This window comes from Bos taurus, chromosome 23 (genome assembly GCF_002263795.3).
Source record: "Bos taurus isolate L1 Dominette 01449 registration number 42190680 breed Hereford chromosome 23, ARS-UCD2.0, whole genome shotgun sequence".
Taxonomy (NCBI): domain Eukaryota; kingdom Metazoa; phylum Chordata; class Mammalia; order Artiodactyla; family Bovidae; genus Bos; species Bos taurus.
Window position 1 is genome coordinate 48103214 of NC_037350.1, and position 25789 is coordinate 48129002.

The following is a 25789-nucleotide window of genomic DNA, read 5'->3' on the forward strand; positions in this document are numbered from 1 at the left end:
AATTCCCTAAAAAAAAAAAAAAAAAAAAATCACCCTGTGAGCCCCATGAGGCAGACACCAGAAGCGCTGAGTGGCCCCTGGGACTAAAGGGATTGACTCCGGGCTCTGCCATGAACTGGAGCCCGATCCCGTTTGGAGGCGGGCAGCGGTGCACTGCGGCCCTCAGCACAGAGTCATGACATCCACGATGATCTGGGAGGAGGAGTCTCCAGACTCAGATTCGATTTTAAAGACAAAGCAGGCAGAAGAGGAAGCACTGTGACGCTGGCGGAGCCCTGCTGGAGAGGCCCGAACCCAGAGGCTGCGGCTGCGCTGGTAGAGGGAGCTTGCTTCCCGAGCTGACAGATAAAATTAGCAGCTAATGTGATAACTAACCATTCCATAATGAAACAATCTGGCACCCTTGCTGGCTTCCAGCGGTGGCTAATCTGCCCTGGAACTCTGCTCCTCAGGGCGCCCTCCAGCCCTCCCGTCCAGCCCGGTAGGGACCACGCTGCGTTTTTCTAACGTGCTATCTTCCCCATCCTGCCTCTCGCCCAGACCTCTTTTCAAAAGCCTAAGCTGGTGCCCTGAGGAGCCCAGAGGACACAGGAGGCGGGTGACGAATGGCCCAGACACCCCTGTGGGTCCCCTGCACGCCCCACGTGCAGACAGAAGGCCACGGGTCCCTCCACGGCTCTACCTACTCTCTGAATCCCTGGGACGGGACCGAGCCTGGACTTGGGCCGGCTCTGCCCCTGCTGGGTCGTGCTGGGCTCTCTCAGAAAGAGCTGGCACCCAGCACACAGTGCCTGGCTGGAAGGAATGAGGGGCAAACACTGTGAAATGGGGGGATGGATGGATGGACGGACGGATAGATGGATGGACGGACAGTCACGTGAGACTGAAAATAAACCTTTTCTTCCCAGAGCTAGCGCTCCTTCTTGGCTCAGGCCACAGTCAAACAGGCTGAGAATTTTCTCAGGTACCCACAGGAAGAGAGGCACGCGGAGAAAAGGAAAAAAAGAGAGAAAAAGTATCAATGCCCCCACCCGACAGCATCATTTAACTCCGAGTCTTCAGCCTTGAGGACGAGGTGGAGAAACAGACCCGCCTCCGTCGCTGGAGGGATGTGAGGCTGGGACTTTTTCTGGAGGGCACCCTGTACCGGGGCCGTGACTCACGCTGGACTTCTACCAGTGTATAGGGGACCATCACGCTGGGCTGGAAGGACTGTGCTCAGACAATTCTGCATAAGGACAGTCACTTTGGGATTATTAATAAAAAAGAAAACTAACTCACAAAAGCCCAACAGGTTTACCTTCCTGCCCATCCCCGGTCTCCAGATAGTCAGAAGGCTGCCTTCTCCCAAGGGTGTGGTGGGACTCCACCGAGTCAGGGAAGCCAAGCAAAGGATGTTCACACCATGTGGACGCAGAGCAGAAAGGGGAACGGCCACCTCGCTCCTCGGGCACTGTTGAGCACACTGCTGCAGGACAGCAACACTTTCTCAAGTGCGCCATGGGGACATTAAGACTCATCTCATTTCCCAAGGGAGGAAACACGGCCTTTCATAACATCCCTGCCGTCCTATGCCCCTGCCCACTGCGATGATCTCTGAAAACTCAAGAGGAACACATGGCATCCCGAGGGGGATCCTCAGGCACCCAGGTGCATGCCTTGTCAAGGCTGGAAAGCTGGAGAGCAGTCCAGCAGAGCGAGGACTCACTGGCTATCTGTGCTGCAGACACTTAAGAAATCAAGGAGGAGGCATCGTAAAACCAGTTAACCAGCTGTGTGAGTGAAGAAAGGAACCACGTCACAGGAGAGGAGCAAGTTGAGCTCTCTGCTTCGCCTGTACCGTGAAGACAGCATGTGTGTGTGTGTGAAAGTCGCTCAGTCGTGTCCAACCCTTTGCGACCCTATGGACTGTAGCTCACTAAGTTCCTCTGTTTCTGGGATTTCCCAGGGAAGAATACTGGAGTGGGTTGCCGTTCCCTTCTCTAGGAGATCTTCCTGACCCAGGATCTAACCCAGGTGTCCTGCATTGCAGGCAGATTCTTTACCCTCTGAGTTAAGAGAGCTTGGGTTCAAATCAAGTCACAAGGTCACAGGGCGGGGTGGGGTGCCGGTAGGGGTGCTCTCATCAACACTGACACTTCAGCACAGAAAACCTTCTCTGCGAATGGAAACCGACCTAAGTTACAATTAGCACCTGAAAAGGGATCATGGCCTCTGGGTGTGTCTGTGCCGTTCAGACCACGTCCAGGGTTCTGGCTCAGGGAGCTGGGGCTCAAGGGGACATCCCTCCCTCAGTGCTCTCACGGAAGCCACTGCACGCGCACGGACGCTTACCTGGTTCCTTCGGCCGATCCGATTTGGTCCCGGAGGCTTCGTGGGGGACTTGACGCTCTGGGGGCTCCCGCCATTCTCGGTGACCTTCCCCACACTCATGACTGCTGACATCATGGTGTTGATGGAAGACAAGTCTGAACCCTCCAGGCCAATGGGCGAGCTTGACGTCATTGGGACAAGGATTTAAGCTTCTAGAAAGCCTCGGCCACAGAACTGAAAGTGAGAAACTGCTGATGTGATCGCTGGGAAGTTGAGGCACCGGGCAGGCAGGTGGCAGGGGCCACGGCTACCACCGCTGCAGCCAGGTTAAGCCCTCCCCTTCAGTTCAGCCGACACACGTGCTCACGTGACTGAAGCTTCCATCTCAACCAAGCGCTGTCACACTGAACTGACTGCCTTGCTTCCTTTCTGAGTATGGGCCACCGACGAGGTGACCCAAGGCAGGTCCTCTTCCTTTGCTAATCTTTCACGAGGCAGAGTGGGAAAGGCTCCAACAGTTAATAAGGCCGGGAGGGCCCATCTGGCCAGCGGCCTCCTAGCAGCCTACTCACTACTGCAAGCGTGTTCTAGACCCAGAAACGGAAGGTGAGAAACCTTGGCTCTCACCTAACTCCAGGCCGCAATACCCGATTTTAATGGGGGAGTCCAAACTGTAAGACAACTGAGAAGCCACACCACCACCCAACGTTACAACCAAATTTCAAATCAGCATAAAAAAGGCTGTTTCTTAAAACATATGAAGATGTAATGTACCTTCCCCCAGAAAATGGAAGGAAGGAAAACCCAGCCCGCACTGGCGATTACCTCCATTCTCCGCCCCAGCTGATGCACTATGAGCGCGTCATCTGCTGCGGGGGTTGGGCGCACGGACGAGGCAGCGAGGCTGGGGGGCTCCTTTTTCTCTTCTCTTCGTATCTCTCGTCGACACTGGAAGGGAAGCAAGGGCAGAAAGGTTCAGAAGGAAAAACAGAAACCACGTTTGCTGTAATCTCAGACCGCTGCACTCACCAGACTACAGGGAACCGTACGGGAGATGTCTGAGTCTTCTTTTTCTTCCAAAACCACATTCTGTGGTTGTTTTTCACTCTTAACTGATGTTCCCTACAGCGCATCGCCCTCACTCCCAACAGCCAAAACGATTCTGTGGTGTTTTATTTTCTGAAGCTCACATGGTCCACATACAGCGAACTTTCTCTACCCTTGTTCCCCACAAGGAGTCTCAGACTCCCTCTTGACCCGTGTCCCGCCTCCTAAAACTGACCAAAGATGAGGCAGGGAAGGAATCTGCTAAAGACTCAGCGTCTAGGAGGGAACAGGTCAGACCTTAAAAAAACCTGGTAATACGGAAGGATGACTGCAGGGAACACTACAGCCCCCGGACAATCCAGCTTTACTTCTCCAGGCCTCTTCTAGCATGCTTCTTCCACACAAGTACTATTGGCTATAGGAAGTTAAGTCTCCAGGTAACCCGTTTCCTTTATTTTATCTGGGAAGATTTTCTCTGGCCACGTACCCTGTTACCCTCCGGTGTGCCTTAAGTTCTGCACGTCCACACTGCCTCAGTGATCAAGCGCATTATCTCAGGAGCAAAGTGAATGCTCAGGAGCCCCCCTGGAGAGGACATGACTGCCTGTGGTTCCCCTTCCGCCTCTGGGAGAAGTGACCCAGGTAGGGCGTGACAAACGGGGACTCCTGGAGCAGCCACGAACGTGTCTGGCAGCAGAGCAGGAAAGGCTGGGGACACAGCCATCTGACGGCTTCACACAACGGACGGGCCATCAGCTGACAAGCCCCAAGCTAAAACCTTACCCAAGAGCCAAAGAGAACCTCAGCAGTAACACTCTCCTTGTCGAGAGACAAAATCTGCCTTCCTTGTTAGTAGACACTTTGAAGAACATGTGTGTGTGCGTGCTAAGTCGCTTCGGTCGTGTCTGACTCTTTCCGATCCCATGGACTGTAGCGCCCCAGGCTCCTCTGTCCATGGGATCCTCCAGGCAAGAATACTGGAGTGGGTTGTCGTGCCCTCCTCCACGGGATCTTCCTGACCCAGGGATGGAAGCCACGTCTCTTGTGTCTCCTGCATTGGCAGGCGGGTTCTTTACCACCAGCGCCACCTGGGAAGCCCCAGACATTTTGAAGATATGAACCAATGGTTTTCCAAATGGTAAGTAAAAGGACTAACTGCCAAACACACAACTGTTCAGACCACTGACCCAGCCTCACCCTTGCGTCTTCCACATGAAAAGAGCAAAAGGAAACCTCGGTCCCAAATTAAAACGAACAAAAAAACAAGACAACCCCAAAGCTGTTTTCTTTCCATGAAGCTTCTCCCATATGGAAGACCATTTAAACTTATTAAAAACTGTGCTTCCCATTCTGACTGTCTATGAAAGTTCATTTGGGAAATTCCTCTCTAGGGAAAAACATTCAACACAGGTACACACACAGAAGTATACATGTACATACCTCATTTTCTTTCTTTAAAGGATTTCTAACGAAAGTATCCTCAGTTCCCTAGAACTGTAATCCAGTCAGTGAACAATTATTTCCTTGATTCGTGTAAGGGGCACCTTCTATACTAAAACCCTCTCATTCTTTTAAATATATATCGCCCAGAGGTTTGTTTTTTAAAATACTTATTTACTTGGCTGTGCTGGGTCTGAGTTGCAGCACGTGGGGTCTAACTCCCCGACCAGGGATCAAACCCAGGTCCCTTGCGTTGTACGTGTGAAGTCTCAGCCACTGGACCACCAGGGAAGCCCCCCTATCCCCACCATAGTTTCAATATACATCAAATCATAGATGACTAGAAATCTTTATTGTAATTATATTATGTCAGTAAAAATTATCTCAACCTTTCTACCATTTATAGTGGGATAGTTTCAATGATCTTGTTTTTGTCTTATCATGGCACTTAGAGAAGAAAAACGTGGTAGAGTTTTTCAGACTAGGACTAGATTTAAGTCCTTTCAGATGGACATAAAATTAGAAGTTACAAACAACATGGTCCACGTCTCTCACTGAGGAGGGAAAGAAAACGGGACAGAAGGGAAACAGTCAACAAGAAAATCAACGCAAATATATTCACCAAGAAGAGGTAAAGTGCTAGTAAGAACTTCTGTCACAATCACTAAGATGGTAAAGAAACCTTCCCTGCAGACTCTGTAAATGCCCGAAGGATAGAAAACCCAGCAACAGTCACAACCGCTCACCAACCTACAGGCTGAAAGCTGCAAGTGCTTACATCCCAACTGGAAAATGAGAAAAGTCAGGCAAATTTGCTGTTTCCCACTTTGTCTGGACAGGAAGACATTTGCTAAATTTACTTCCTCCTTTGGGATAAAGTGTGAAGTGTGACCCTGCCCAGTGATGACGCCGAGATCACCGACATTTACTTCCTTTTCCTAGTTCAAATGTAAGTAAATAGTAGTAGAGACTCTTCTCATCTCTGATCAGAAAGTGCAATTAACAAAATGAAACTCCTAGTTACACTGTTTGAAAAGAAAACGGTCAGTGGACTCATCCTAGGCAGCCCTTTCAGAAGCACCCATGCCAGCCTGCATAGAAAATCTTTTCTGAGATTTTTCTCCGGGTGTGCGCTTGTGTCTTATGTGTGACTTCTCCTTCTGGGAGGATGGAACAGGAAGAATGGAAGGGACCTGGTGTAAAACAATATAGCTCATTGTTCCCAGTTAGAAAAAACAAATCCACCTTAATATTAAGGTGCATTTATCCACTCATTTAACCAGAAGCCAGCGGCTAGAATTAGTCAGTCCTCCCTGCCCACGCCTGACCCTGGCCCACACTAGAGCAATGACCCAACTGACCAACCTACACCTTCCGATTCTCAATCTCAGGGGATGAAAGGAAGGATTAACAGTCTCAGGTCCATTTACAAAGCACATTTTTCTTTATAAATATTTACAGTCCTAATATTTTCAGTCTCTGCTCCCTGACACCTATCTATATATCTGCTCTATTACTGTAAATAAAAATAATAATAATAGTCATAATGAACAAAATAAAAATCACTGACCCCATGCTAGTATCATCTCCTTTATCTGGGACCAGAGAGGACTGGAAACCCAGATGAGATTCCCAAGTCACAGATGTGAGAGGAAATCCCTTTGACATGGCCAAGTGGACAGGACTGGTGTTCTAGTTTTAAACACAGAGTCCAAATCTGGGGGTGGCAAAGGAGAAGCAGGGAACAGGGGTGCCTGCAGCGTGGCTTCCTGTGAGCCAGGGCCTCGACACCCTTTCCAAGACTTCTCATCCCACGCCCCAGGCCACTAGCCCAGGGAAAACCCGCAGTCCACCGTGAAAGCTTGTCTGTGGTTTTGCATCAAAGCCTCGGGAGGACCCCAAGCAGAGGGTGGACCACTCCAAGGGGATGTGGGGACATGAAGGAAGACAACACTCAAAGTTACTATGATTCAAGGAAAGTCAATCAAGTTAGACTGACCTGTCTTATTCGTCTTCTCAAGCGGGCCCTCCTTGCTGAGGAGCTGGTGCTGGCGGGGCGAAGCGTGGGCAGGGTCACGCCTCAAAGCCACCGCCTCTGGAGCAGAGTGCAGCAACCTACAGAAACGAGAAGCAGAGGCATGAGGAGGGGGTCCACACCAGAGAGGGTCCTGGCCCTGCAACACGTTCTGCACTTGCACCGTGGGAGCCACCAGCTAAGGACCATGGCATCCCCCCGCTCCCCGTGTTTCTAAGCAAGCTTCCAGCAATGAGGCCAACTCCACGTGAGCAAGAGCGACTGGAATCCAGCACGACCTGGAGAGAAGGAACCCCTAAAGCACATCCCAACAACATCGCAGGCAACGCCACACGGGAATGGCGCCAAGGGGAGCTCTGGGCACCTTACTGGCGTGCTGGCAGAAGGCAAGGATGGATGGCCAGTTTCAAGGTGGAGAAGAAAAGACAGCAAGCACTCAGTGCTGGCAGAAGCAGGAGGAGAGAAGAAGAGAACTGAGAGGAAAACACGGAACTAAACAGCCTCTTAACGTAAAGCAGTGACGATTACACCTTTTCCTGAGTGATGGAGAAAGTGTCCTAAAGTGTATCTTTCCTTTTCTGTAAGGGACACACAGAAAACTCAAATTACACACACCCTTTGAGGGTCTGAGAAAGTCGGCTCAGGGGGCGCCACCAGGGGTCTCGGACCCCTGATCCGGGAGAAAGCTGTGTCTGGCCCTCTGGAAATTTAGAGAAACCTGGAACGTAACCTTTCCCAGAGCCACCCAGCCAGCACGTTCTGTCTCTGAAACAGCCTCTGAAGAGGGCAAAACTGGGCAAAGGAGGGAAGTGGCAGCCACGCGAACAAGCGCTGGAGAAACGTTCGCTCGATACGCTTCTATCAAACCCTGCGGAGCGCCTGCAGAAAAGCTGCCTGGCATGACACACGCCCAGTTATCACCCTGAATCTCACTCGCGTTGTCCGCACGGTTACTAAGCACCTAAGGTGGGCAGGCTCCCGCTGGACGGGTCTGCGGTGGGTCAGAAGCAGATGCTCAATGATTTCTGACACCACAACAGCTTCTCTCTTTACACCTCACTGCCTCAGGGCTCCATCGTTTTCTTTGTGCCTTTCTCTTTTGAAAAGGTTTTCAGATTTTGAACAAAGTGTCAAAGAAACCAGGAGTAACAGGGACAGCCCCTGAAAGACCAGAGACCGCCCCCTGGCCCTGGTAAACTAGGAGGAACCCTTATTACTACTCCAGTAATTGTCTCCGTGCTTCTTGTGAGCAAGACCCTCCTTGAGGAGCTGATGAAAATTATGGACCCTTGTATACATAAAAGGATATACGCCCATACCCAACATTTTCCTTCAGTATCAAAAGGATCAGGGACCCCAGAAACTCATCCTGAATAAGCAGGGTAAGAATCTTGGTTTTACTTAATATATATGAATTAAGACCATTTTATTAAAATTCCCATGAGGTTTCAGAAACAAACCAGATTATTCCCACCCATCTAAATTTAAAGATGCCTAAAGGTGAAATTACAAACTGTTAAAAAAAAAAAAAAGCAAGCAAAGTTTCCCTTTTTTGTTACTCATTTTTATTAATGGCAAATATTATCAGGAAGAAAATCTGGAGAAGAATAGCTCCGTGGTTTTTTCCCCCTCGGAACTGCCAAGATTTCCGATTGTAGTTTGAACTATAGTTTTTCACATAATGAATAAAAACGTACGTCAGAGAGACAAGTCTCTGGAGTTGAAACTGTCCAGAATATAACTAAGATTCCCATTAAAATGAGGACCCTCTCCCTCCCCTCACTTAAAAATGATACTTTAAAAGCCCACCAAGTAACCTCTTCCATCCACTCAGGGGAACCAACGAGAGGAGAGGCCAACCTCACAGACTTGACCCTGGAAGTTCCTGCCTCTGATCCTGGATGTAAATGATCTGAATATCAAGAACGTCGTGTGATTAAGCTGACTAACAAGAGTCACTGCCCTGTTTGTTTTGGGTTCCACCAGGCCTAAGGGACTCACACAACTCAGAGAGTGGGAAAGTACAGGACAGTCTTTGGAAGGAAATTCAAGATACCTTTTACTATCACCAGCACCTCAAAAAAAGGGGAGGAGGGGAAGACACACCAGGAGAGGCAGTACCTAGAGACAGGAATCCAGGAAGCTGGAGGTGGGTCTCCGGCTCTGGGGAAGGAGCCTGCATTTCCGGATCGCATCTCCGCCACCCCCCCCCACCCCCGCCCCCAACAGGCTCTGCCCAGATCAGACTCCAGGGAGGCAGGGTGGCGTGGAGCGGGCAGAGGTCCACGCTGGGGCTGCGGGGAGGGGCGGGCCGGCCCCAGCCCCTGAGGAGATAAGGGACCCTGCTATGCTCAGCCAGAAAGAAGAGATTAAGGACCCTGTCTCCAGGTCCAAAGAGACAGCACAGGAAAGATGAGAGATGAAAGGGAAGATAGTCCAGAAGCTAGGCTCCCAGCCTGCGCGAGCCCGCAGGCTTCTCGACGTGAGGTCTACAATCTGTCCTGAGCCCCCAGGAGAGATGGGGGAGGCTTGCATGCCAAGGATGACAGCGGGAGCCCGAGACCAGGCGGTGGGGAGCTTTACTGCAGCGGCCAGGTTGCCGCTCCTCCAGATACCGGGGACGGCCGATCCCCTGGTGGGAACAGCCGGTTCGGGCCGACGTGGGATGGAACCCGGATGGGCTAAATGAGTGTGAGTTTAGAGGAATTCAGATACTAAAGTGCTCTGGGCTACGATAGGGCTTAACCAGCAGCAAGGACATCTCTCTCAGGATGGGCTGACGCAGGAAGTCTTGGTTAGGCTGGGATGAAACCCAACCAGGCAAGCTGTGCACCAAGGCCGTGCCTGTAGAGCTTGGGGCAAAACCGTCTCCTCTAACCAGGACAGCTTCGCGTGTGCTCTGAAGGCTGACAGCTGCGCTGACTGCTCCGAGTTCCAGGAAGTTGATGTGTTTCTTGGCTAAGGGTTCGGTGTGTGCCTTGGGTAGGGCGGCAACCCGTGCACAGCCCCTCCCCCTCGCCGCCTGGGCTTGGGTCAAATGGCGCAAACGGAGGCGCGGAGCGTCACTAGAGCCTCGGCGTGGACCGGCGCACGCCTAGTGCGGAGGGCCCCGCGAGCCGCTCCAGCCAGTCCTGCATCTTCCCGGGGTGGGGTGGGAGGGCGCATGGGGCGGCGAGCAGAAGCACCCTGTGGCACAGGCCACGATCCAGAGAGCAGAGCTGGAGGTGAGGGGACGCGGCCTGCCCCCTCTCCACCCCACGCCCCAGCTGTCTCCTGAGCTCTGCCCCCACGACGCGTCTCCCTCTAATGGAGGGCTGTGACCCGCCCTCAAAGCTCCCCATCTCTGCCCGCTTCCCTCCGGGTCTTCCTGCCCACTGGGCGCCACTCTGCTCAGTTTCCTCCCTCAACCCCATCCTTCAGGGGCCGCTGCCACCGCAAGCCTCCCTGATCCCCAGCGATGGAAGATTCTCGGCTCCAAACTCGACCCCCACAACACTAAGAGACTAGAACGAGGGTTTATGATAAGAGCGGCGAACAGTCTCTGAACACGCCAATATTCTTCTCTGAACACTGCTCGCTGCACGCTGAGCACATCATCTCATTTAACCCTCTTAACAGTAGCCCCGTGAGGCTGAGTCCCACCGGGCAGCCCCCCAAGACCATGGTGGAACAGCGAAGCGAACCCAGACTCTCCACCCTGCTCAGCGTCTCTTGGCCACACTCCCGAGGCCTGGCGCAGGCCTGAGAGCCCAGATGCGCTCCTGCAGTCACATTCTCGGGCTTCTAACAACTGTCTCTGAATCACTCCTGCCCCTCGAGGCGGCTCAGCGCCCGACCTCCCACTTCCGCCCTTGTAGGCAAGAAAAAGGCACCCTGGGCCCCCACCTTCGTCCTTGGCAGGAGCAGGAGTGGACCCGCACCCCACCCTGCTGCGCACTGGGGCCCACAGTCTGCACCCTGTTTCTCCAAGCAGGTGACTGGAAGGATGCCACTAGGCTCCTGAAACCCCAACAGCCCAACCCTGTCCGGGAGGCTGAGTCCCACTGATCCAACCACCAAGAGCTCACGCGTGGAGGGAGTGCTGGGGGGCAGGAGACGTGAGCCCAGACGGCAGAGTGAGAACCGCACAGATCAAACCAGCACCAGCACCCCGGGGAGGAAACTGCACTCTCCTCCAGCCGCTGAGCTCCTGACCCTCCCTCCAGCACAGCCACCCCAGAGGCTTCCCGTCCACAGCAGCATCACAGATCTTGCTTGGAAATGCAGATGCTCAATATATGTGAGTCGATCACCACCCTGTCCACCTTAAATCCACACAATGCTGTGTGTCAACTGCATCTCAGTTAAACTAAGAGAAAGAAGGAAGGCAGGTTCCCAGGCCTGGACACTGCCCTGGACCCTGTGTACTGGCTCCCAGGGGTTCAGTCCAGCTTTGAGAACCAGTGCTTCATACAGATTCTAGAAGAAAGGCGAGGGATCTCCCTGAAAAACGTTCTTTCTATGATGACCTGGAGGAAGGCCCTGGTTTATCATACTCCTGGGAGCAAAACTCATGGCTCTGGAGCAGAGACTCAGACCCCAGTTCTAACTTTAGCTTTATTTACCACAAAGAAATAATTTGGGGGGCTTTCCTGGTGGCTCAGACGGTAAAGAATCTGCCTGCAATGCAGGAGACCTGGGTTCGATCTCTGGGTTGAGAAGGTTCCCCCTAGAAAAGAGAATGTCAACCCACTCCAGTATTCTTTCCTGAAGAATCCCATGGACAGAGAAGCCTGGCAGACAACAGTCCATGGGGTCGCAGAGTCAGATAAAAAAATAACAGTAAGGGCAAGAGGACAGGGATCAGGCCGGTGTGCGCAGGGCCTATTTCAGCTTCCGCAGGAGCAGGGGACGAGCAGGCTGTGAGCTTCGGGCAGGGCAGGGCAGCCTGCAGTGCACAGAAAGCAGAACCACTCGGTCTGGGCCCTGGGCAGCTCTGGATCCTCAAAGGCCCTCCGCAGCTACAGCCTTCACCAACCTGTGTGCCCCCGGAAAGCCTCCTTCCAGGGAGCTGGGAGCCGGTCTCCATTTCTGGCCTGGACACCTCCGAGGTCCCCCCAGGTCCCTCCCTTCTCTGACGCTCCTGGCAGGGGTGGGGGGGCGGGGGGCAACCTCACAGCTCCCCCAGCCTCAGAATGAGCTCACATCTCCAGCAGGTTCTCTCTTAATGGGACCCCATCTCCAGCGGGTTCTCTCTTAATGGGACCCCACAGTGGAGGGAGGAAAATGGAATGGACATTGTCCCCAGAGCCTGGAGTGCCTGCCCCTTCCTGCCCAGGTATTGGGGCCCCCGTGGAGCCCAGGGTTAACAGAGACTGTGATGCTACCTTTCGGAAGGAACATCTGCTGTCTTCACGTCAAGAGACACTTTAATGCTCAGGAGAATGTGGTAGGAAGGAGAGCCTTAAGGGACAGGGACAGTCTCTCTTTAAAAAAGAAAAACCACTTGGATGTTTTAATTGCGACATTACACACACTGTCAGCAAGGAGGCGTGTTGGCTGGGGAGACTGGGTTCTGCTCACCAAACCTATCTACGTGAGCCTGAGTGAATTCACTACTTAACACATGAACCGCGGGGAAGGTGGGGAGATGTCCTGGTCCCCGCTGGAAGGAGCCGTCCTGTGGGACCCACGTGCCTCCCGTATCCCTCCTTGGGGCCTTTCCTGTGAGGAGCGGGCTCCTCTCCTGTGCCCTCCCCCGCCCCCCACGTGCAGGATGCTCTCACCGCTGCCAGAGACGACGTGGGCCCCGCCACTGCGTGGCCACCACTCGCTCCCAGGGGCCTCTGTGGGGAGAAGCCTGGTGGCTCGCGGGCACAGCTCTGTCCCTCTCCCCAGGTGAGCCAGTCTTTTCCTGGCCTCCAGGATCTAGTATTTCATCACCTTCTTGCCCAACTTGGCAGAAACCTGTATGGCTCTCTGATCCACAAGGAAGCTGCTGAGAAGGGAGGTGGGGGAGCCCTCGGGCTGAGCAGAGGGACAGAGGACCCAGAGCATGCTCACCTACCCCTGGGGCAGGGCAAGGCAGGGTCTTCCCTAAGGCAGGAGACTGCTCACAAGAGTACCTGCAGGGGATAAGGTTTAGGAGCCTCCACCCCACCCACCACTCTTAGATCTGCTCTGATGGCTTATCAGGAAGGGTGGGGAGAGGTCTCCACAAGTTACCTTGGCTGAGGAATTTATAAAACAGAAAAGAAAGCTATTGCTAAAAGAGAAAATAGTATTTTAGTTAGAGTATGTCACAAGCCTAGTGTTTATCCAATGATCTGTGTTTCACAGGATCCCTTCTCTAATAACTATGGGGTATTATCTATTGTCTCTTTTCAACCCCATGGAATGTACCATGGCTCTTCTGTCCATGGGAGTCTCTAGGCAAGAATACTGGAATGGGTTGCCATTTCCTTCTCCAAGGCATCTTTCCAACCCAGGGATTGAACCCAGGTCTCCTGCATCGCAGGCAGATTCTTCACCGTCTGAGCAAGAGGGAAGCTTTTTGGTAAGGACCTAATAGAAGTAGAAAAGATTAAGAACAAGCAGCAAGAAAATACAAAAGAACCATACAAAAAAGGTCTTAATGACCCAGATAACCATGATGGTGTGGTCATTCACCCAGAACCAGACATCCTGAAGTGTGAGATCAAGAGGGCCCTAGGAAGCATTGGAGAAGGAAATGGCAACCCACTCCAGTAATCCTGCCTGGAAAATTCCATGGATGGAGGAGCCTGGCAGGTACAGCCCATGGGGTTGCAGAGTGGGACACGAGTGAGCGACTTCACTTTCACTTTAGGAAGCATCACTGCAAAGCTAGTAGAGGCGACGGAGTTCCAGCTGAGCTATTTCAAATCCTAAAAGATGATGCTGTTAAAGTGCCGCACTCAGTATGCCACCAAATTTAGAAAACTGAGCAGTGGCCCAAGGACTGGAGAAGGTCAATTTGCATTCCAATCCCCAAGAAAGGCAGTGCCAGGGAACGCTCAGACTGCCAGACAACCATCCTCATTTCACATGCTAGCAAGGTTATGGTCAGAATCCTTCAAGCCAGGCTTCAAGTAGTGCGGGAGCTGAGAACTTCCAGATGTTCAAGCTGGATTTAGAAAAGGCAGAGGATCAGACTGTCAACATCTGTTGGATCATAAGAGAAAACAAGGGAATTCCAGAAAAACATCTTCTGCTTCACTGACTATGAGAAAAACTTTGACTCCGTGGATCACAACCAACTGTGGAAAATCCTTAAAGAGATGGGAATACCAGACCACCTGACCTGCCTCCTGAAAGAGATCTGTATGCAAATCAAGAAGCAACAGTTAGAACCTTATATGGAACAACTGACTGGTTCAAAATTAGGAAAGGAGTAAGACAAGCCTGGGTACTGTCACCCTATTTATTTAACTTACACGCAGAGTACATCATGAGAAATGCTGGATGGATGAATCACAGGCTGGAATCTAGATTGCCAGGAGAAGCATCAACAACCCCAGACACAACTGAGTGAGTGCACACGCACACTGCTTGAAAGGAAAGCTACGACAAACCTAGACAGCGCATTGAGCAGCAGAGACAAAGGTCCACACAGTCTGAGCTGTGGTTTTTCCAGTAGTCATGCACAGATGTGACAGTTGGACCATAAAGAAGGCTGAGCGCCAAAGACTTGATGCTTTTGAATTGTGGTGCTGGAAGAGTCCCTTAGACTTCAAGGAGATCAAACCAGTCAATCCCAAAGGAAATCAACCCTGAATATTCACTGGAAGGACTGATGCTGAATCTGAAGCTCCAATACTTTGGCCACCTGATACGAAGAGCTGATTCACTGGGAAAGACTCTGATGCTGGGAAAGATGGAAGGCAAAAGAAGAGGGCGGCAGAGGATGAGATGGTTAGACAGCATCACGGACTCATTGGACATGAATTTGAGCAAACTCCGGGGGACAGTGAAGGACAGGAAAGCCTGGCGTGGGGCAGTCCATGGGGTCGCAAAGAGTCTTAGTGACTTCGCAACTAAACAACAAGAACAACATTATCTACTGGGGCATAAACTCTGGGCCAGAAACCAGGGTAGGTACTTTGCATACATTTAATCCTCCCCAAGCTGTAACAGGTAATGAATGCTCTGCAGGGATGGGGCCAGGATTCTAGACCAGTTGTCTGACTCTGAAATTCTTGCACTTTCTGATGCCACAAAAAAGCATCATGGAAAAATCATTTGGAGACGGTGATTAGCAAACTAGAGTCCTGGGAAACCAAGTGAAGGGGGAGAATGGTTGGAGGAAGTGGAGACACCTGAAGGCCTGGCACACGGGAGAGGCACACTCGACCCCCATGTCCACCATGACAGGAACCCGGTCTCGGTGGGAGGCACCGAAGAGCTGGTTGGAACGCCGTCATCTTTTATACCAGGGCTTTGAACAGCCAGAGCTGCCCACAGATGGAAAGAGGCCCCGTAAAGTAATGAGCTTGCGGTCTCTGGAAGTAATCAAGCAGAGGGTGGATAACCACAACCCAGTCCTGCAGGGGGGCAGGAGACCAAGTCAGATGAGCCTTCTGACTTCCAGAGTCAGTGCTTCCAAGAGGACAGTCCCCTCCTCATCCCACTGTGAGTCACAGAAGGACGCACAACAGCCCAAGCAGCACGTGCTGGGCCCCCAGCCTTGCACTGGATGCGGCCTGCCACGGTGGAGCAACTTCCACTCCCTGAGCTACAGTTCTCTCATCTGGAAAACGCAGCTGGTGATACTAGCCCTCCATACTTTACAGAAATCAGTCAGAGGAATATTAACTAAAACACTTCACGAACAGGACGGCACCTCCTATGAGCTGCTGACGGCACCCGCGACACTGCAGGCTAGCTGGGCCTGGGGCCGGCCCTCCCCAGCCCCTCCACCACCTATGGCGGCCATGCCCTCTTAGATTGCCAACACTTGGCAGGCAAGGCCCAGTGTGCTGATCTTAAAAAAAAAGAAAAAATAATTTCTGCTCCAGCCCCTAAGTGTAACAATGAAATATAAATATAATTTAGCTTATCACAAATGCAACCCCATCCACAATTAGGAGTGGAACAGCTGCTGCCAGCTTGAGGGGCTCTGTGGCCAGCAGGAAATAAAACGCCTCCGGCTTCAGGTCGCTGCTGAAACAAATCCTGGCCGGCCTCACATATGCTTAATCGGGGAAGTCTGCGCCCGGCTCTGCCCACCCTGTGCTGCCTCTCCTGGCGCGGCTGGAGCGCCCGGCTCGGGGCAGCTGCCGCCCAGCCTGCCCGCCTCTCAGCAGCTGGGCGGGAGCGCCTGGGCTGCTCTGGACACTCCTCTGACCGGGGCTCGGCGCCTTCAGTCGCATTTACAGCCCGGGGAGGAAGCTGGGGTAAAGTTCAGAAGCAGTTTGCAGGGAGTTTTAGGCAATATCCTGCAACTCTTTCACAGGCCCTGAGCTGGGCGCTCCTCTCCCACAGGCTCGGTAAAGGGTCAAGCTTCAGAAACAGGATTCTCCCCTTCTCCCTCGAGGGGGAAGGAGCTGGAGGCGAGCTGAGCGCCCCGGGGCAGGTGGTTAACCCCGGATCTGACTGCACCTTCCCAGAATTCAGGGGGGGGTGGTCCGCATGACGCCCCTTAGAAGACCCCAGTGACTTTGTGGAAGATGCAAGTGCGGCTGGAAACGCTCAGGGGCAGTGGAGCCCACCGGTCAGCTGGGGTCCTCGTCCCACAGTGGCTGAGGGACGTTACAAGCTGTCAGCTGAGAATGACTCCAGCCACGGAGCCGGCACTCAGCGGCTCGGAGGGCTGCCCGCTGGGCATCCTCACGGGCGGCCATTCTCCCTTCTACTTTGCCTCTAAGAAAATTATTCACTTACTCTGTCTAAGAAGAAAAACAAACACTCTTTGAGATACACGAAGCTCATACGTGTTTATCACAGGCCAGCCAACCAAAAACACTAGCAAGCAAATGGTGTTTCTTCATGTAAACTGAGGCAACCCCAAAGTGGCTCCGGGCAGGAGAGAGGCCCTTGGGGTGCGGTGCCTGTCCTCCAGCCCCCAGCTTTAAGGAGCTGCTGGGCAGAGGCAGCTGGGGAGTCAGGCGGTGGTGGGCCAGCCAGTGCTGGAGGAAGCCTGAGGCTCGCAGACCATCTTGGTACTTCTCCCCACAGCCAGGAGGGTGATTAGTTCACGACAACTGCACTTCCTGGGGTGTCTGACTGAAGCAACCCTGAGGGCTAAACCCCTGGCCCCGTGGGTCTGAGCCAGTCACCACGGGCCGAGAGCATGTCCTTCTCTGCATCTGCCTGAGCTCACGCTGCCCAGGCCCCGGCTCTTCAAGGTGGGGGCCACACTTCACAAGCCCCACCCTGAGAAAGCCACTACCCCCCTCCAAGCCCTTAGCCCTCCCCAAAGTGACACAGGACAGGAAGGGACACCTCAAATGGGGGATCAACACCAGGGCTCCTCCCTTTGGCTCTGAGACCTGGCTGAGAACTCGGCCGCCCCAGAGAACAGCAAGAAGTCAAGGGCACGCTGGGGCCTCGGGTGCTCCCTCGGGGTCTGCGGTCTGCTCAGGCCCGGTCCCTCCTGTGGGTCCCACACCTCCACTTGGAAAACCTCCACCAGGAGTTGGAAACCCCGGCTGACGCCCACTTAACTTAAGCTGACGTGATTATTACCAACACTACAGACGTAGGGCCGCTGTGGCTGAAAAAGCCCGGCCCCTGCCAGTGTTCCCGAGACACAGACCTGACCTCGTGTGTTTGGGAAACCCTGTCGGGGTCCTCCCGCAGAGCTAACACGTGTGTGCGTGTACAGCTAAGGGTCTCCCGCGCACCCCTGGCTAGACTTGCGTTCCTGTGATAAAGGCCCCCTCGTGCTGCTCAGAAAGAACCTCCCTGTTCCCCCCTTTTATCTTCCCTCCACAGTCTGCCAGCCAGCGATAGGAGGGGGCTCGCCTCAACAGTCCCGGCCTTTTATCTCCCGCTGACCTGCCCGTGCAGCAACACGAAGCCAGTGCCGGGCTTCCTGCAGCTTGCCGAGAGGGGCTGTTTGACTCGTTCAAAGTATGACTGGCCTCCAAAACCCTGGAACCGTGCCGAGCAACACCCACCCAACATCCATTTCAGTTCCAGCTTTAAAAGCCTCTGAGCGCGGGGGCCTAGCCCTCCCTAGGCCTGCGAGTGGGAGAGGTGGCCGCTTCCCAGAACTTGCTTCCCAGGCTCACACACACATGTGCTTTCTGTCCACAGCTAAACGAAGGGCCTCTCTTCATCCAAGTCCAGAAAGCCCAGGAGTCAGCTACAGTAGCTCCAGTTAATGTCTGCGTTTACACTGCTATTATTAAAATAATTCAGGAGCATTTAATAACATCCCTTGATCACGGGAACGCAGGCAGCACACCACGTGCTCCCCTGTGTTAATAAGCAAGCAGCCCGGGACACTCAGACCTCTCCTCTGCAGAGCGAGGACAGGCCGTGACCTCTGACGGCCTTCCCAGGCCTGACTCGCCTGGGAGACTCAAGTCTGCCAGGACGCCTGGGTATCCCCAGGCCTAGTCCAAAGACTTCCACCTGCCTCATGCCCGGAGAGCTCCCGTGAAGTATCCGGGCCCAAACTCCGCCTCTTATGAGTGAAGGCGGATGTGGGGCTGTGTGCCACTTCCAGGGTGGGACGACCATAGGGCGTGCCCCCTCTAGAGCACACAGAGGGCCCCGGCTCCCTGCGTTCAAGGCCAGGACTTCCACTTTCTTGGCATCACGCCAGCATGTGTGAAGTTAACAGGTTCTGGGGATGACCATAAGATCAGATGTTTGAACCAGTCCCCCAGAATTCCTTTCTGGGATATGAGGAATCCTTCCAGAGCCAATTAAGAACAAAAGAAAAAACTTCCTGGCCTAGTAAGCAAACAACCCCCCAGCCCCTCCCGGTCTCAGAGGTGAGAGGGCCGGGTGGGAGAGGTGATGGAGCGGTGACACAGGCCAGGCCATGGGGAAAACGGTGGCAAACGAGCGACAGAGGCACGGTCACGCATTAAACCCTGACACCAGTCCCCGTGCCTATGCTCAAGGGAGCCGGCACTTTCAGGGTCTTTTCTGAGGCTAGATTTCAAGAGTAAAAATGTCTGCAGAGACCGGAGCGGCCGCGCTGCGCCCGGCGGGCCCCTCTCCTGTTGTCAGAGGACTGGGCCGGGTCGCTGGCCCGACTGAGGACAGGAGCCAGCCCCACGGCCAAACGGCAAGCGCTCCACATCCTCGATTTCCTCCCAGCCGTGAAGGCAGGAACAACCTGTACAGACAAAGAAAATAGAAAACTTGCGAAACAACGGCGTCTGCCGTGCTCCCTGAATATGCCCGAGGAAGCCTTTCAGAGCTCTGTGGGGATGCCTCACTGCCGTTCTGGAAGGAAACGCAGTCGTCCACAGCACCCAGGCACTCCGATGTCCACACAGACCCGGTGTCACGCTCTGCCGGCCCCACAAGGAAAACGCAGAAGTCAAAATGTAACCCAAGAGAGTGGCCCCCTGGTTACTTAACAGATCGGAATTGTAACTGACACTTTTCCAAAACTATATGAGAGGCCAGCGACATCTTGGCAGGTTTCCAATCTGGAAACAGAATTTTCCTAAGGGTCGGTGGGGGGCCGAGGGGGGGGGTCCTAACACATTATATAGTTTGGTGCCTGGCTGCAGTGAAAACGCTGTTCACAGGAAAGATGGGGAGGTTGGGGTGGGGTGGGGGGAGACCTCAGCGTCTCGTTATTCTTTGCAGTTAACCCCTCATGCTGTGCTGGAGCCAAAGCATAACCCTTTCGAAGGCTTCACCCACAAGCACCTACTAACTGTGGTGACGACTTTCTTCACTCTGTCAGCCAAGAGGCTGTAATGGGACCAGAGTTTGGAAGACAGATATGCAAAGTAATTCTAGTCCCGCCGGCCTTACACCGAGATTTTCAAAGTACTGCACAACTGGTGCCAGTCACACATTCCGTACAACTCAAATGTACAGTCAAGCATCATTCTCACTGACAACACTAGGCAAATTTTTGTTGTTTTAATTTTTTTAGCTCGAAGAAAGAGAAAACAAAGGGACACATTAATCCATCAGAGTCGTCAGGCCTTAAAACTCTCGCACTTATCATTTCTATGTCCTCAGTCACCAAACAGGTTTCATTAAAACACACACACACACACACACACACACAGAAAAACGAGTGCTTTCAGCTTTCCGCAGTTGGGAGTTCCCGGCCCATTCTCACTGCCCTCAGAGCCAAGGCCTGGCTGCGCGCACAGAAAATGCATGTCCTTGCAGGGGTTAAAATGAGTTAGATGCTCCATACTATTTTTGTGCCCGAGATGTAGGGCAAGATTGGGTCTCGTTGTGAAACCCTGAAATGGAATGATGCTCAGTCTCACACGTTAGTCTACTCAGGTTCCAGGTGTCAGAACCCCTGAGAGTGGGGGGACAGGAGTAGACAAGACTCAAGAGGCCCATTTGCATCCCAGGGAAAATGGGTTATGAGCCTAAAGCTTTGAAGGCTGCAGGGCTCTCCAGAGGTAAGTCATCAAGTGTGAGGGCAGTGGAGCAAAAGCAACCCCAAGCGTGTGGAACGATCCATCTTCCAGAAGGCAGGGCATTCCAGTTAGAAGGACACGCACGAGCGAAGAGCAGGGGGACCCTAGAGGAGCTTGGCGGGCACCAGCCCCTACAGGCCTACGTTTTCACGCTTCCCCAGCGAAATGCGGAAAGTCAGACCATTTACTGAGATTCTCACAATGCTTGAACATGTTCTTTTTTTTTTTTTTTAGGTTAAAATGCCCTCTTTTAAGAGGAAATGATAAAGACAGTAGATAGTTCAGACAGTTTTTTTTAATGCCCTTACTTGGCATAAGAAAAAAATGGCAATCCCCTGTGTAACTGCCAAAGCTCTGCCTTCAGTCTCTGCCCCGGCAAACAAAAACCCTTGGGAGTCCTGGGCTGCGCCAGCCCACTGTGCAAAAGAGGAAGCGCGGAGGGCGAGCATAACCACGCGGGGGTCACGGCTCCGGCTCACAGTGGTGAACTTTACCCTGTGGCTGTGGGAACCCACTGAAGACCCCACCCCCTTCTTAAAAAAAAAACAAAAACCAAAGAGAAACCTTTGGGATGAAATAATCGTAACCATATTTTCAAAAACTCTTGGCAGCAGTTTTAAAAATTGATGATCAGAGCATATAACCCAGTCAGGAAGCTACTGCAGTGCAGTCTAGGGACGGACCTGAGGAACAGGGGTGGGAGCGCCAGGAAAGCATCTCCGAGGGACCAACCTGACTGTGGGGAGTGAGGGCGAAGGTCAGGGAGCAGCCACTCGGCAGTTAGCTTCACGCAGGAGAAATTTCCAGCACAGGAGATAACAAAAAGAATACAGCAGGAAGGGACTGGTTACTGAGAAGCAGGATTAAGCAAGGGATTCTGTTTAAAAGAAAACCAAAGACTGTCCCTAGCCAGAAAGGAGCAGATGGAAAAAAGGAGAAGGCTCTGGAGGAGGTGAGCAAGGAGGGGAGGTGGGAAGGAAGGGGGCGCTGCCAGGCACTTGTGGGGAATGGAATAGGTAACATGCAGCTATGTACATGTAGGCTTTCATTGTCAAATCGGCTGCTGGCGTGGGAAGGAGCGCTTCAAAAGCCTTCCCTTACATGTTACAAGTCTACACAAAACTCTAACAAATATAAAACAAGAGACCGACAAGACCATCCTTCTCTCTTTTTCCAAGAGCCTAGCCTGTAAGACACATGTTAGGTGCTGGGTAGAACGTTTTATTGAATCGATATGGTCTAGAGCAGCGCTGTCTGAAGATGAAAAGAACCTTTTTTGCTGTCTAGTCTCGTAGCCTTGAGCCACGCAAGGCCCATGAGCACATGACGTGAGGCTGATGTGACTAAGAGACTAAACTGTAAGTATTCACTTCAGTTAAACCTAAAGGGCCGTGTGTGGTTGGCAGGCTGTTGTACTGGACAGTGTAGGTCTACAGTACTCTTTTTCTCCAGTAAGCTTGAGTTACTAGATTGGAGTCCTTCACTCATTTGCTTCCCAGGGTTTTCAAGCCCTAAGTGGAATCACTCAGTCATGTCTGACTCTTTGCAACCCCATGGACTGTAGCCTGCCAGGCTCCTCTGTCCATGGGATTCTCCAGCCAAGAATACTGGAGTGGGTTGCCACGCCCTCCTCCAGGGGATCTTCCTGGGTCTCTGACACTTGGGTCTCTTGTATTGCATCACAAGTGGATTCCTTACCATCTGAGCCACCAGAGAAGCCCTTTCCAGCCCTAAAGCAGGAATAAAGATGATCATGTATGGTTTTAACTGTCAGGCATGGGAAGGCAGTGAGCTGACCCGAGAAGTAATTTACTTTTTCACTATGATTCTTCATTCTCCCCAGGGTTTATCAGAGCTTCAATGTGTGAAGGCAAATTTAACCCACGAAACCAACAAGAGAAGGACATCTCCTGAGCCAGGCTGACTTCTTCCAGGTGAGTCACCAGCTCCCTGCCCCGTCTACCCAAAACCTGCTCAGGCCCGGTCCCACCTCACACGTGAAGGTCAACGTGTGAAAACACGGGGAAACATCTGTAAGTCAGACCAAGGTCAAAAAGCAACCTAGGACACTCAGGCATTCTGTATTACACTCACAGAGAAAGCCTGCAAAAGGCAGCCTGAAATGAGATGGCATCAGGGGACTAGAGTGACTCTTTATAAATAAAAGTATAATTTAATGTCACTGTAAATTTGATTTTTATAGTTTTTTTTTTTTTTTAAAGATACAAGAAAGAAATCCAACTGCATTCTTTTTAAGATGTGAAACTGTTCCCTCTTTCTCCCTTCTGACGTATCTTTAGTCGAGGCCCAGGGCCCGGCACACAGTAGGCTTCTGTTTAGTTTATCCTAAAACTCCAGGCCTATTATGGGCCACCTAGTAGGGTGACGTGCTCAGGCGGGTGAGCCCACTCTACAGGCAGGTGCAAGACTCACAGCCTCGAAACTGTGTAAAACTGGTGTGGTATCGTTTGGGGCCAGCACTGCGAAGAGTCCATAAACTTGACCCGACTTTCAAACCTTCCTTTTTCCTCTGAAGATGAGATTAACCATGCAATTCATTTCAAATAGTGTCTGATACATGACAACAACTCAGTAAAAGTTAGTGCCATCAATTCCCCCAACACGCTCCTAATGCGTGCTATGAGCAGCTAACTTTTGGGACAGAATTCGCCCTCCAGAAAGGGGGGCGAGGCCTTTGTGAGCCCTCTCTGCGCCACTGTTTACGTGCTTTTGTTCTGTTTCTGTGCTTCCAGGATAACCAGTGGAACCAAGGTGGTTTCCTGATGCCCTTTGGTTAAGACAGTGCCTATTCTCACCAACTCTAGGCCATCAAAGGCATTGAGGAGGTTTGTTCTAAGATCCACGCATAGGTGTAAATGTGGCCCAAATACTAGCAATTCCTGGGAATCTCAAAGGAGTCCCAGAATAGAGGGTGGTCTTCTGGAGGATGTTTGTTTTGCACTTAACAAAAGGTAATGGGGGCATTAGTGAGCCTCTTAAATAGAACCAAGAATTAAAACTGATTCCCTCTATGTAGTCCTTGCTTGAATTGCAATGCATAAATAAAATAAATTGGTTATAAAAAGGGGGATTATATCAGCTGCAAAATTCGAGAGTCACAACCAGGGGAAAGTGATCATGGGGCGTGTGACTGAAAGGTGGCTGTGGTGGGGGGAGGGGGGCGGTGCTGGCTTGGTCCTTGTTTTCTTATGTCTCCTTTGAAGGTAAAAACTAACCAATTTTTTTCTGGCCTTCAAGCTGTGAGAGGTTAAAAAAAACCTGTCTGTAAAAATAAACAAATAAGACCTGCAATCTCCCTTCAAAAGGTGGCGGGAAAAAATACTCCACCTAAAGCCCATAAATATTTCCTGATGATTGTTCCCTCAATTAGTAACTATCCATCTGCTATGAGACTGGAGAGGGCAGGTGGGGGGACGGTGGGGGGAGGGGAGAAGAGGCGCTCAGGAGCTTAGCACCTGGATGAGCAGAACAAAGAAGAGTCCCTAAGAAGGTAAGAGAACTCAGAGTTGCCTATGCGATACTCAGTTTCAAGTCCAGAAAAACCACCGGCTTGTCTAAGTGGAGGAGTGTCCAAGGTGGCAGAGAGGATGGGGGAGCTGATACCCAGAAAGGACCACAAGCAGCCGGGGAGCCGGGTCCTGCCTGCACAGGATACGAGGGATGGTCACAGGGAGCTGGGGACACCGGGCCGGGGCAGCAGCGGGTGTGGGCTTGGGGCGTGCACGAGATGATGAGGTCAGAGTTTTAAGGAAACCTGTTTGAACACGGCATGGGACCGCAGGGGAGGGAGACCAGACTGGAAATGGGAACAAAGGGAACAGAGAGGGAAAGATAAACCTGAATGCCTTTCAAAGAAGTGCAGAGACCTGTAAGCTGGCTGGATCACACTGCCGAGCAGAGGGAGCTGAGCAGGAAGTCACTCTGGCCACAGGCTCAAACTTCCTGGAAGAAGTTTTCAACTGTTAAAGGGGTTGGGCTCAATTATTTTTTAGACACTTGGCAAGTGAAGAAATGGAGTGGGTGAGAAGGGAGGGTCTTGGTACCAGAGTGAGAAATCAGGGCTCAGATTCAGAGATGAGAAGGTACAGGATGGGGCATGAAGAACAGCCATTCTGAGCCACGGATGTGGAACAGAACCAGGGCTGGGAGGAACGAGGTCCCCAGTAGGGAGAACGAGTGTGGAAACGTCGGCAACGACAGGGTGTGGAACCCTCCCGAGGAGAGAGATCAGGGGAGCTGAAGGAGGCGCAGAGGTGGAGGGGCCTAACCTCGAGCAGGCACGAAGCGGCACTCGGACACCCTGCGGATTAGTAATCTCAAGAACACAGGCAGCGGCCGTATGCTGCGAGGAGGAGGAAGAGAAAAGGGGAACTGGTAGCTTCAGGAGCCAGGACCCCAGAGAGGGGGCGAGAGGGGGTGAACGGGGCTGGGGGGGCTCTTAGCTTAGGTCTTTACAACCACGTGACCGCGAGAATGGGCCCAGGAGAGGGGCCGGGGACCCTCCGGAGCCCGCTCCTCCTCCTCAGGTTGAGTCCGGCATTCTGTTTCCGACTCTGGATAGCTGGCTAAGAGGAAGGGAGAAAATTTCAAGGGGCTGCATCTTTCTCATTCCTGCTATTTGCTGCAAGCCTGTTATGTTTCTTCCAGCAGATGCCTGATTCACACAAGTAGCTGCTCCCCTCACCGGTAAACAAGTGTATGCCATCTACAAACAGCAAGGGCGCCAGGTCTGCGAAGGGAGAGAGAAACCTCCAAACGCCCAACCCACTCCAAATGGCTTTGATGGTGTTTTTTTTCCACCAGGGCTGAACTCTGCAACTCTCACCCAGATGCGCCTCGGTGTGGAATGCAGCCGGGAACCGCTGGGGACCAGGGAGTCAGCCATTCCTGAGAGGCACGCGGCCCACCCTGAGCATGGGCACCGTGTCCTGAGGTCAGCCGGTCCCAGCAGATCTGCATGCAGGGCCCGGTGATTCAATTAGCGTGACTTCAGTTGTTCTTTTTCAGGTCAGTTTTCTCTTCTTTTGTTTAGACCTGACTCAAGATTAACTTCAATTACCTACACGTCTGCTAGAGCACCTCAACAAATTAAAACTGCTGAAAGTGATGAAGGAGAGGAAGGACCTGGGTCTCTGGAGAAACAAATGGTCTCCTCCCTCCCCCACCATCATCTCTGTTCTCTTAAATTACTCAACTAAACAAGCAACTGTTTCTCACAGGAAAACTCGAGACTCTGAGTCTGAATGTGAAAACCCCGTGGTTAAGCCCTGGCTTGCAGAAAACTAAAAACTTCAGTGACTCTGGAATGAGATGTTATGTTCAGAGCTATACGAAGCGCTGCAGCTGTTCTCAGCCA

At 52.4% G+C, this 25789-nt stretch overlaps 1 protein-coding gene across 7 annotated transcripts in view; it reads right to left on the bottom strand.

Moving 5' to 3' along the window:
* Nucleotides 1–25789, bottom strand: part of RREB1 (ras responsive element binding protein 1) — a 166905-nt gene that overhangs the window by 54841 nt on the left and 86275 nt on the right. For all 7 annotated transcript variants that reach the window (XM_059880701.1, XM_059880703.1, XM_010818623.4 and 4 more), the window contains exons 2-4: nucleotides 6800–6915; nucleotides 3139–3261; nucleotides 2335–2547 (exon numbers count right to left, since the gene is read on the bottom strand). In XM_059880701.1, the coding sequence (XP_059736684.1) occupies nucleotides 2335–2505 (171 nt within the window). In that variant the 5' untranslated portion in view covers nucleotides 2506–2547; nucleotides 3139–3261; nucleotides 6800–6915. The remainder of the gene's footprint in view (nucleotides 1–2334; nucleotides 2548–3138; nucleotides 3262–6799; nucleotides 6916–25789) is intronic.